Source organism: Cololabis saira, chromosome 9 (genome assembly GCF_033807715.1).
Source record: "Cololabis saira isolate AMF1-May2022 chromosome 9, fColSai1.1, whole genome shotgun sequence".
Lineage (NCBI taxonomy): Eukaryota > Metazoa > Chordata > Actinopteri > Beloniformes > Belonidae > Cololabis > Cololabis saira.
In genome coordinates this window covers 24,275,566-24,288,828 of record NC_084595.1, presented here as the reverse complement: position 1 = coordinate 24,288,828, position 13,263 = coordinate 24,275,566, and the positions used below count along the sequence as shown (strand labels likewise).

Here is a 13,263-nt window from a genome sequence, read left to right as displayed (position 1 = left end):
TAGTTCTATGAAATATAATTTGTGAACTTGAAAGTATATGAATGTTGACTGAATGACATATGCTGCATTGCTTCATCAGACAAAAATAGTTTTTGAAAGAGCAGAAGTTAGTTCCTTTAAAAGGGGAACAGTAAATCAGTGTTGGAGGCAGAACTTGAGCAATGTGATGAGTAAGAAGTGAGAAAATGCTGAGAAAGGACCCCAAAATATGTGCAATGTAATAGGGGTGGTGGGAAGAAGTCATAATAATAAAACTAGCAAACCTACCTTTTTTCCCTTATTTTTTCATTCAGTGAAATAATTTGGAAAAGTAGTGGGATGTGAAGATAGTGTGATAATAGTGATAAAACACATTAAAGCTATCACTTTTATGTATGTTATAGAAAGTTGGGACATACGTGCTGACTGGGTTCACTTAGCTTTTCAATTCTTTGTCCAGAATGCACAACTAAGTCTGTAAATGAGTCTCTTCCATTAAAACCTACAAAATCAATATGATATTTTCAAAAAAATGTCTCAGTTAAATCTCTAATACTTTATCAATGCAACATTAAAAACAATAGTCCAAGAATATGTTGATCACTAAGCTCTGTTCACTGTAGAAACAGTAGAGTGGGTACATTTTTCTTTTGCACCACTTCAGCGACAGTTCAGTGTTAATAGAGGGTGAATTTGTCTGAGGATGTCGTTCATGACCTTGTTAAAGACCTGAGGCTGAAAAGTATTGACCATCGCTTCTTAAAAGTGCTTGAAGCTGTAATTATGAGCTATCCTGTTTTCTCTCTAAATTTGATTACCAATTTGCAGAGAGGTACCGAACTTGCTGGAATCATGTCTTGTGTTGAAGATCGCTCAGAATGAGTAAATGTTAGCAGCCTGGAGAGAACAATTAGCACGTACACTTGTGCATGTGTTGTGAGAGATTCTGATAACAACCAAATCTGTTCAATTAACTGATAAGGAGTGCTGGAGAGACAAAACTTACAAGAGATTTTTAATTACAATAATATGATCAAATCTACCACATTCACCCATAGATAGATTTTTTTCCACTATAAGATTGTATAACTAGGCAGATTTATTCTGATTGAGCCACATATTTAAATCAGATGTTCCTGGTGCTATTCCTGATAGTATGCTGATATCTGGTTACATTTATGGTAACTGAGCAACATCACAGTTTAGAGAGAAAGTATTGAAAAAATTATTTGATTCACCTGGTGCTCTTTGATGCCATCAATTAAAATGTTGATTTGTGTCTTATCTGCGCTTCATGCTATGAAAGATTTTTTTTTTTTTTTTTTTTTTTTTAAAGGTTTTTTTGGGCTCTAGTGGCCCTTTATTGGAGATGCAGACTGGAAAGGGGTAGAGAGAGAGAACGGGGGAGACACGCAGCAAAGGTGCGCGGGCTGGATTCGAACCCGCGACCGCTGCAGGAGGACTGTAGCCTCAGTATATGGCCCGCTGCTTAACCCACTGTGCCACCGAGCGGCCCATGCTATGAAAGATTTGACTGCCCTTTACACCTGGTGTTATGTACTGTATCTTACATTGTGCTAAACTTGTACTGCCCTCAGATTAATCCCTTTCTGTACATTAGATGCTCTTCTGCAGTGATCTGACGATGGCCTTACATGTCATGCCTTTTTTTTTTACATAACTACAGGCGTGTAAAAAAATTATAATTAAGAAAGGGGTACATTTTGTGTGTGTGTGTGGGTGCGTGGGTGCGTGCATAAATGCATGATAAAACTCATTTGACTGTAGTGTGGTCTCAGTGTTAGTTTAATTAAACTGAAGTGGAACATAGTGCCATTATTTAACATGACAAAAAGGGATAAAAATAATAATTTGGGCAATACTAAGTACCTCTAATAAAATAATAGCTTAAAAGTCTTGTTTACAGCCAAGTTGACAGTGTGGTGTCTAGTGTGTTCCTGATATTTGCCCTGTTACGACCCAATTTTGACCAGGCTTTAACAGTTGGACAGATGGCCAAACATGTGCCTCTAGATTATTCTGGTATGCAGAGGAGTCTGTGGTTGACTCAGCGACGGAAAGGTGCCCATACTCTGTGGCTGCACAACAACCCCAAATCATCACCTCCCCATTGTTGTGCTTCAGATTAGGTATGAGGTCTTTCTGCTGAGAAGCTGCTGAAGTACTTGATTATCTCCAAAAAGAGCCAAACACCTCCAACTTGGTCTCATCTGTCCATAGGACATTGTTCAAGACGTCCTGTGGTTTGTTCAGTTTCGCAAACTTTAGTTGTGTTTCCATGTTGTTTTCAGACAGAAGAGGCCAACTCCTTGCAACCCTTTCAATCATCAAATGATCAAATCAAATCAAATCAAATCAGGTTATAACCGTTCAGGTTATATGGCAGCAGCAAGGGGGTAGTTAGCATTGCCAACATGATATTTTTATTCCTCTCTCTTTTTTTGCTACATTAGTGTTTTGCTGGCATCCTGACCTACTGCCGCACAGTGTGATTCACCGACCACGGGACAGAACAGGAAGGACCTGCAGCAAGTGAGAGCAGCAGAGCAGGTAATTGCAACAACTTTAACCCCCCTCAGAGACATTTACACTAGCTGACTCCAAAAGAAATCTACATGAATTTCAAATGACCCCACCCCTGGACTTCGCCCGTTTTCACCCTAACCTCCGATAAAAGACACAGATCCATAAGAACTAAAACCAAGACAACAAAACAGCTTCAATCCACAGGCAAACTCACCATTCCCCCTCCCCACCTTATTATGTTTTTACACAATCATTATCCCCTCTTTCAAAAGGTCTGAACGAGGAGATACTAGCTTTTGCACATTAAGCTAATTGTGATCCACAAAGAAGGTAATCTGGTGTAATTACCAAACTGGCAGGTTTGAAACCTGAGGTACAACAAAATCACTGTGAATGGATACTGTGCTCAAACTCAATCTGTTTTTAAAGAAGAGTCTTTTGTAATATCAATACTGTTAGTGGTGTTCTTGAAGATGAATGTTGCCTTTCCACTTCATGAGAATTAAATGTGCTGTGACTGATGCGTTCAAATGGGCAAATAGATATTCAAAGGCGTGTGTGTGTGAAGAATCTGTCTCTGTTGCACCCATGTCCTCAGGAGGTCCCTTTTTAGTTTGACCAAAAAAAACAATACTCAATGGATATTTTAAACAGCTGCAAAGTATTAACGCTCCACAATGTTGCCATTTGCTTTGTGTGCTTATTATCTTGAGGAGAACAGAAGGGCAAAAAGGCAGCAATGTGTACATGCTTGTTGGTACCAGCTCACCTATAGTTTACAGGATTGTGAGGGCTTTGGTCCTGGCTGACTCACAGCTGCAGCTTAAATGGTGCTTTTGAATTTAAGAACAACATTCAGCCTAACATACCCCAGCAATTATACTCAGACAAGGTGTTACAGGTGAAGCAATGTGTACTAATGACATAGCAGTAAACGTACAAGTGAATAACACAAGGCTTCTGTTGGACATGCAGGTGGAATGGATCTAAAGGTTTTGACAGTTGTACTGTCAGAGTGCAATGTCCTGGTATCATCCCATCATCATCCCAGTGAGAAACCATCCACGGTAGAGCTATGACCACCTCAGATCTTTGTTTCAATTATGGTATATCTACCACCACAATTCAGGACATTTAACCCAGTGCTCTAGTGAGGGATATAGTGTAGTTAGCACCTGACGAGCTCTGGTTTCTGCTGTTTTTACCTGTATCGGTATGATTGACGATCTGAACGGTTCTCTGAGCCAAATCTATTATTCTGTCCACTTTAAAGGATCGCAGGTCCTCCTCATCCAAAGCAATGTCCCCCAAAAAGGCAGCTGAAAAAGATAAAAGACAAATGTCAGTCAGTATTTAAGGCAGTTCCCAATATGAAGTGTTAGTTCCCATTTCCCTATAGCCCCCAGCGTTTTCCTGCTGCTCGGACTGCGTACTGGCCCCGTCAAAGCACTTGAAGCAGACCTTGATTGTGTGAGGCACACAAACAGTATAAAAGTATATACTTCCCTGTATTTGACTCTGTCCCGTTTACCCTTTCCTTTTAGTGAAATAAAAATAGAGTTGTGGAAAGGAAGTATGTAGGTTATATTTACAGGCCGGCCATGTCTTAATTCGGTTAGTGCAGAAAAGAAAGCAACCCATTACAAATGGCCCATGAAGGTCGATGCAATGCAGATAGTGAATGTCATGATTAATTGAAGTTTAGTCCAAATGTTAACTAAAAACAGAAGGAAAAAAGGAAAAATAAAAATAAATCTTTTTTTAGTAAATGAGGACTATCAGAAACAATGAGATGCCAACACTAAAACAAGTAATGTGGGGCACCTTGAACAAGTAATAGCTCATTAATGAGGCCAAGGAGGAAAAAGAAAAAAACCCAACAGTCCCAGTTTATGAGGAATGTGCTTTATTAGATTTCTTACTAAATGCCCCTTTGCTAGAAGTCCTGTTCTCAGAGACAGGGTGCTCTGTTTTATGGGGTTTTAACACCGGCAAGTTTCCAGAATTTATGGCACAGCTTGTATGCAGGAGTTTGCAGGGCTGGGGGGTGTATATGCAGAAGGGGAGGGGGGGGGGGGGTGTAAAAGGGCAGGTCTCTCATCTATGTCTGAGGTGGGAGATGGCAACAAGAGGAAGGACACACACATCCCCTCACACCACAGTTCTGACTGGGAAGACAAATGTCCAGCACAGAGAAAATGCGTGTGTGTGTGTGTGTGTGTGTGTGTGTGTGTGTGTGTGTGTGTGTGTGTGTGTGTGTGTGTGTGTGTGTGTGTGTGTGTGTGTGTGTGTGTGTGTGTGTGTGTGTGTGTGTGTGTGTGTGTGTGTGTGTGTTTATAGAGGTCAGACCAAGAAACCAGGATAGTCATCATCATAAAATGGGTTAATGAGCTTTGCAGTAGTTCAGTTTGTCATTTTCGATGTGACACACTAATACAAGCTGTCCTGTGAAAGAAGGACAGACAGATTGAAAGAAAGACTGAAAGAAAAATGTAGTTTGGACAGATCTGACGAATTTCCCACTTTTTCCATCCTGCAACACAACATCCACAGCAATGATTCTTTATCTCCTGCACTTCTTTCAAAATTTCAGAGGTCCGAGGCAAGAAAAAGAGGGACGAAAAGCCCTATAAAAACAAAGAAGAAAAATTGGCTCAGCTCCCTTTTCACCAGAGGAGTATGATAAAAACAATCTTTGGCAAATGCAGGCCAGTTTTCCACCCTGCAGGTTGCAAGGTTGCAGAGGATAGCTGGATTAGAGACTAATGACGGCTATAAGAAAAGCTGTAGATGAGTGCTGGCAAGACAGGGCCTGCATTGAGGACACGTTTGAATTCCAGAGGCCAAAAAGATCATTTAAATTGGGCTTGAAAAACACATACTCTGATTAAATTTGAGACAAAAAACCAGACTACCCACGGTCAACACTCCTACTGACAATCAATCACAAAAACATTCCTCATACAGAGATGCAGCCAGATGTTGTTCTGTATAGTATGGATGGACTCACTACAAAGTGACTTTTTCCCCCAGAAATGCAGAAAAGAACAGGCTGTGCTTGAAAAACAAGTCCCTGGAGGTGATTCATTGAGAATATTTTCCCTGCACTTTAACTGAGGCGGAGTAAAAAGACTGTGTGATGTTTCCTTTTCAATTCAGTGATTTCTGAACAGTGGCAGCATTACTGTATGTGCTAGCAATGACCAATTAACAAGGTGAAGGCTTTGTCGCATCCACATGAGGTCCACAGAGGGGTATGTTCTCCAAGTCTTAATCATCCACCGCTGTTGTGGAGAGATGCCGACTAATCCGTGATGCCATTGTTCTCAGACAGTAGAGGCTGAAATGAGCAAATGCACAGCCCAATGGCATTAGGACCCATTTCCCTCAGGCGCAGTAGTCGTCTTGGAGACGCTGTTGCAGGTTTATGGAAAAAAACTCAAAGGGATTTTGAATTAATCCCCTTGTCTCTCGGCTTTAATTATCCACAGACACGGTTTTAGGAATCTTGTGTACATAACTCAGTGCCAGGATTGAGGCCAGGTTGTGGAGAAAAGTGATAAACTAGATACAGAGGACTGTAATAACCTGAAGTGCAAACACTGTGACATTGGTGTATTCCACACTAGATTATAGCCTGTCAAATTGTGGCAGATGGCAAGTGATCACCACAGAGTGCAGCGTTGTAGTCCTTTCCAAACATTATTAATCACCTGGATGACAACAGCTGCAGCTATGATTATAATACCCGTTAAGCAGCTAGTTAGGCAGTAACAGAAGGGTTTAAAATTCTAGTTTGTTTCTTTATTTATTAAGTATTACCAGCAAGGTTTAAGTTTAAATGCAATGCTACAGATATATTGTTAATGACACAAATGTCATTAACTTAACATTTTCTATAAATAAGAGTCCATTGTTAGTCCAACCTCCCCCACCAATGTTTTTTTGGTCAGTTAATCTAAATCATCTAAATCATCATAATCCTGCGGATTTCTGATTGCAGTCTGCCCTCCCATCAACCACCATATCCAGTCAGATTACAAATGAGACCTCAATCATATTAATCCCATTGATTTGTGCAATGCCCTAGCCTCGACCTCTGCAGTGTCAAATACTCTTGGACCAATCGCATTAATCTGCTTCTGTGAATCCCAGGCCGTGACATCTGCCACTGAAACCTGCACTAATATCAATACTTAAACCATGCAGACGCCAACATCGTTTATATTTAGACGGCCCCCTCCACAGGGATGACACTGGTTCACTCTGGGCTGTGTTTACAGACATTTAGACAGAAAGTCCCCATACATGACCTAATGATGAGGGATGGAAAGCCGGGCTGCTGTAGAAGCCTGCGAATGCATCACAATACCATGGCACCGCCATTCACAGCCTTATTTGAATTACAATAGAGGGAATAGTGTATTTCATTAAGGTGATTACTATCTGATGATGGTGTGAGTATCACTGTTCGGGTTTTCATGGGCGGTAGCTCTTTCTGATAAATGTAGGCGTATCCACTGACCCTCTACACACTTCGGACATATCCATTTAAAACTGCTATGAGGTAACATTAGTATGTGCAGCATGGATACCAAGAGAAACTTTCTAAAAAGAAAGGATGCATTATTTTAACTTGGAAATGATCTTGGTGGTACATCTCTCCTTTGTAAAAACAACACCAGCTGTTACTGCTTCAGCAAATGCTTACCTTCACATTTCCTAAGATTGCAATTTGAGCCTGAGGAATGAGAGTAAAAAAAAAGTCTGTGTATCTGCACTTCTCATTTCTCTGGAAAGAGGCTTCAACAAAGTCACAAACAACAGCTTGAGAGTGAAAAAATGATTCCCCAATAAACCTGGCATCTCATCACTGAGAGCTGGGTTCACGGGGGCTTTAGTGTCACCCCACCACATCTTTGTTTTACCATAATGACAAAATGAGAGCGGCAATAGCTGCAAAGGGCACACAGCAAGAGACCGAGTCACCTTTAAAAATTCACACTCCATCGCACCCATTAGCAAATTGGATTTCTCAGCTCATCCCTGCCACTTATTACTGATACACACTTACTGATAGTCCAAGTCCCTTTAATGATTCATCAGCTTGCCAACCGTTTGTCTTACTTTAATGCAAATTTCTCATTGAGAAAGAGAGATTCTTACCTTTTACAACAACTGATCTTAATCAAATTTCTGGTTTAAAAACAATCTAACATTAATCTACAGTCTGATGTACGTAAAGAACCAGTTTTCTCCAAACAGACATCCAAAATAAAATTAAAATCTGGAATCATTATTGCTCCCTACTTTCAATACATAACAGCTGAAAGAAGAAAACACTGTACATATTCACTACAGTTGGAGGATGAAAAGTAAGGAAATCTTTGAATATGTGGTGCAACATAACCCGGATGAATTACGGAGTGAAAAGTCACTGTTAATCTTTTCATTATTCAACACTAACAAAGCCTCCCTGGAGTGATTTCAATGAGCATCCCCAAAGCAGTTGGCGTTACTTCAACTCCATGCCCTCACTTGGTATTAATGCAATACCAGATTAGTTATTACTTAGCTCTGATGACAAACATATTGCTCTAACTAACGCACAGAGTTCATGCCAATGGATCCTTAATCACCAAAACTCTGCGGAGGGAGAAATGGCAGGGTTCATATTATACTGTATATACATTTTTTTTAAAAAGAAACACCCAATATTCAGCTACACAATCCGCATTCCATCATAAAAGAAAGGCATCTGTTTGAGAGTTTTAAATGTTTCTCAAAGGCCCAATCCTCAAGTTCAACACAGTCTCATCATATTGCCAGTACAGTACTGAGACGCAGCGGGATAATGAGCAGCGTCTGTTTCAAGCTGCCATTTTCAGAGATCTAAATAAGAAAGTTAGAGCATATAATCTTCAGAAACCAGATTTTTCTACTGGTCTGACAAATAGAAACCGAATCTGGTTGTTAGAAAAAGCTTCAAAATGATTTAGATTCTTATTCTAAAAGACAGCTTATTTACATCTTTATATCAGATCTTTTCTTTTAAATGTATGGCTTCAACATCTGGTGAGTGTTATCTAATCCAGCAGGTAAGCTTTTTATAATGGAAAAGCTCACAGACACTATCATCAAAAATATTCATAAATAACCAAATCATAGTAAGTGACCAGCAGCAAGGGATGACCGGATTGACATAAGCTCTTGTTGACAGGGAGGCAGCCCAAAGCCAGTGGTTCACATAACTGGCCCGCTCATGAATGGCCTGCACTCACCTCACCTCTGAGTTTGCATGGGAGAATGTGACCGAGTGCCCAAGATCTTCCAGGCGTGCATTCCCTTGGCACAAGGTGAATGCCAGAGTCTGTGTCAACTATTTGAGGCAGTCATAGGAAAGAACCAGGGTCTTGTGGAGAAACCACTTACATAAGAGAGGACCAGAGAAGAAAGGGGTTCACCGGGTGACCCGTCTGCGTCTGAGGTCACAGCATGGCACAGAAGCTTTTACTCCAAAACTGAGCATCCACAATGCATGGCACGGTCATATAATGCCATCTGAGGTAGATTTTGAGCCTGAGCCTTGTGCAAATGCATAAGTCAAACCTCCCACTATTTTATTATTTAAGCACAGGAGACAATTAGCCTGTTTGATTCTCCCCCACTTCTTAATGTGAAAATGAGCTGGTCTGATTTCAGAAGCTTGTTAGGGTCTTACATGACTTCCTGCGCCGGTGCCAAGTTTTGAGTTCTGCAAACGGAGGAATTTTCCACTAGTTAACTCCTAGAAAGATTGAATTAGTTCATTCTTATTGCACTGCTTGCTTCAGTCAATGTGAATCTCTGTAATCTGTGTAATTTATTTAAAACTTAATACGTGTAAATGTATGTGTGTGTAATATATAAATAAATAAATAATCAGATAAACTAGAAAACATGATCCCATGTAAGTAATATTTATCAACCGTTCTTTAAACATTATGCAGATATTAAGTGAATTAGTCTCTGCTTAGTTAGTCATTCAAGCAGTAAGCAGTAAGCAGCCATATCAAATTTGTGTAAATGGCATTACTCGCTTATTTGCTTGTTAGGATCCTCCAAATGATTGCTCACTTTCAAAAGCAAAAGCATCAAGACCAATCATAGTTCACATTTATCATCAACTATTTTATAGTACAATTTGCAAAAATCTGTATCTGAGAATCCAGGTTTGAGACTTGTGTTGAGTCAGGTCAGGTGAACAGAGGACAAACATGAAACCAACTCCTCAAAGCCTTCACAGGGCTGTCAGCATATTCCTGACCGGAAGGAGCAGGCCGTGAAAGTGCTGACCTCAAACCACAAAAACCGATCAGGTAGACTCAGGGCACAGATCTGCTTAACAGATCTGTGCCCTGAGTGCGGGGACAAAAAAATCAATAATGATGACCCCGCAGATACTGGTCTGTGTTGTGAGTCCTGAAAAACACTCATCTTTTGTTGACAGGAGTGAGGAGGAAAAGGACATTTTGGACATTTGACTGATAAATAAAAAGATGGCGAAAGCAGCTGGATGATGGAAGAGATGGTCATTGAGAGTTTTTACTCATCACAGTCCCACAAGAACCCGTGTGTGGACGTGACCAGGCGAAGCAGGGTCCAAACTACACTCCACTGAAACGACAGGCTGCATAAAATAAACACCGGACGATGAAAACGCCTCAACCATGCTCACAGTCGTGCTTGAAGATGATCAAGAGGGAACGTCCCTGCTGAGATATTACGTAAAATATCAACAACTCCTTGAAGACCCACGTCAACACAACACAGAGCATCACTGGCCATACGTCAGATGAGCAAGAATGACTCCCTGGTGCCCAGTAAATCCATGTTACAGATGTGCTGTTACTCAACATAAACAGTAAAGCAAAAACAGGAAACAACATCTCAACAACTTGTTCATGAGACAATATTCATCTCTCTCTTGTCGTGTTTATGCACAGCCACAACACTCCTGAAACACAAGCTTTCACGTCATCAGCTCTTCCTGTGTGGTAGATGAGGAAGAAAATAAATACAGTGGATAACAGAGTTAGAGAACTGATCTGTCCTCTGTAATAAGCTGACACATCGGAAAATGTCAAATTCCCAACTCGTGAGCACTTCCAGGATTCTAGAGGTCACTTTTAATGACGCCTGAATTTTTTTTCTTTTCTTTTTTGAAATGAAAATCCAACATTTCCAAATTCTCAGTTCAGACTACACACAGACAGACAGAAAAACTTACAATGACACCTCAGGCTTTGGAGTTTTTTTGTGGAAACTGAGATTGGTGCCACCACACCAGAGGAGACAATCAGACAAGAGCTTCATGCCAGCATAATTTCTAAGCTCCACTGTACTCTCTTGTCTCCCCTCCTCCACTTTGTTTTAGTGGCCGTGTGAACAGCCGGTGGAAAAAGAAGACTATTTGTGCAGTGTCTCTCTTTCTCTCACACACACGCACACACACACAGGCGCACACATAAAATACAACCAGGGAGCAGAAGAAGAAGAAGAAAAAAGCTGCAGAATATTCTTCTTTTCCAGTGGACAAGTCTTCATAAGTTTTTACTTGAAATAAGTAGAAAAATCTGCCAGTGGGACAAGATTTATCTTCTCATTACAAGCAATACAATCTTGTTCCACTGGCAGATTTTTCTACTTATTTTAAGTGAAAATCTACTTGAAACAGGTGAAAATTGTTGTTTTTTGAGTTTTTGAGTCTTGTTTTAAGTGTAATGAGATTTTTTTTACTAAAAATCTGACATTTTAAATAGAAATAAGACAAATATTCTTGTTAAGATTTTGAGTTTTTGCAGTGTATGATACTAACTAAACATTAAGCAGGAATTACACATTCCAGGAAATGAGTGCAAACAACAAGCAGCAACTTTTCAACTTGTACTGAAATCAAAACTTTTCACGTCTCCAGATTTCTTTTGTTTTCTTCTCCAACTCTCCACATCCTTCAATTTTTTCATCTTTGCAGCCGCTCTCGGAGCTGGCTTCTTTCTGCAGGACGACTGCGTGTTGCTCCAAATATTACCAAACTGCAGAAACTAATGCCACTTAGAAAACAATTGCACATAATGTCCCCCCCGAGCCTTTTAAAAACTACCTCCAGCGCTGTCATCTCTTTTCTTTGAACGCGTTTGTCTGCTCGATCTGTGCGAGCAGCGCGGATTCGTGGCATGTTTCTGCAATCACACACTACAAAAACAAGGAGGGAGAATCTCACCAGCTTTACAGGGATCCTTGTAGTCGATCGTCTCTGATGTGGCAGCAGTCTCCACATAGTAGCCCGGATCGATCGCTTCCAGATCGATCGCCAATATCACGCCAAGACATGATAAAAGAAGCAAACACCTCGCCGAGAGATCCATGTTTGTGGTTGGGGGGGAGACGGCGAAAGGCGAGGGATATATAGGTGAAGGAAGAGAGAGGAACAGAGGGGGAGACAGACAGACAGACAGAGAAGAGAAGAGTGAGTGAGTGAGGAAGAGAAACACAGTGAGAGAGAGAAAATGGGAGGTTTTTTTGAGGAGGGGGGGGGGGACGTGATCCCGCCGGGGGCGGGTTTTAAATCCAGCCTCTCTCCGGTGTCTTGTTGGCTGCTCTCCTCCAGCTGCAGCTCCGGGACCGACACACGGACAAACTTTGATGATATGGCAGCTCCGCTGGAAAAGCCTCTTCTTCTGCCTGAGCAGCGACTGCAAAACCACTATAAATCTGATGACTTTTTTCTTATTGTTTTTTTTTTAACCCGCTGGTTAACAATTTACGACGGAGTATTAGGGCCAAACTAAGACAAAAAAATTGGAAATTACGAGAATAAAGTCGTAATGTTGTGAGAATAAAGTCGTAATATTATGAGAATAAAGTCGTAATAGAATAAAGTCGTAATATTACGAGAATAAAGTCGTAATATATTATAAATATATAAATAGAACTTCACAAGATGCTCAATATTCCTCATTTTAACACAGGGAGAAGAAGCTCTTCCTGTTAGAGTTCTCATAAATTATATTCTCATAATATTACGACTTTATTCTCGTAATATTACGACTTTATTCTCATAATATTACGACTTTATTCTATTACGACTTTATTCTCGTAATTTTACTACTTTATTCTCATTATATTATGACTTTATTCTCGTAATTTCCAAATTTTTTTGTCTTAGTTTGGCCCTAATACTCCGTCGTAGTCTTCTCCCTGTGTTAAAATGAAGAATATTGAGCATCTTGTGAAGTTATATTTATATATTTATAATATATTACAACTTTATTCTCGTAATATTACGACTTTATTCTCGTAATATTATGACTTTATTCTCATAATTTTACGACTTTATTCTCATTACATTATGACTTTATTCTCGTAATTTCCTTTTTTTGTTTTTTTGTTTGGCCCTAATACTCTGTCGTAACAATTAAAACTACAATGATCTTATATTCAGGGGCGCCTCCAAAAATGTTTCATAGGGGGGGCCAGATGGGGCCACTTAAATTCTTGGGGTGGACACCAAAACTAAAAGCCATCATTACTGGATTGTATTATACTGTTGTAGTATATGGGCTCAGAAATACTTAAAAAACGCCTACTGATATACTTGGGTTTATTACGGAATATTTTCCGAGTATTAGGGCCATGCAAGAGAAAAAATATTTGAGAGGGGAAGATTTTTTTTTTATTGTGCACTTCGAGAAAAAA

The 13,263-nt window shown here is 40.1% G+C and overlaps 1 protein-coding gene across 1 annotated transcript in view; it reads right to left on the bottom strand.

Annotated features, from left to right (window-relative positions):
- bmp1a (bone morphogenetic protein 1a) overlaps positions 1-12,053 on the bottom strand; it is a 32,302-nt gene extending 20,249 nt beyond the window's left edge. Inside the window, exons 1-2 of the mRNA XM_061728905.1 lie at positions 11,789-12,053; positions 3,732-3,845 (exon numbers count right to left, since the gene is read on the bottom strand). Coding sequence (XP_061584889.1) covers positions 3,732-3,845; positions 11,789-11,933 — 259 coding nt within the window. The 5' untranslated portion in view covers positions 11,934-12,053. The remainder of the gene's footprint in view (positions 1-3,731; positions 3,846-11,788) is intronic.
- Between the last annotated feature and the right edge of the window lie 1,210 nt (positions 12,054-13,263).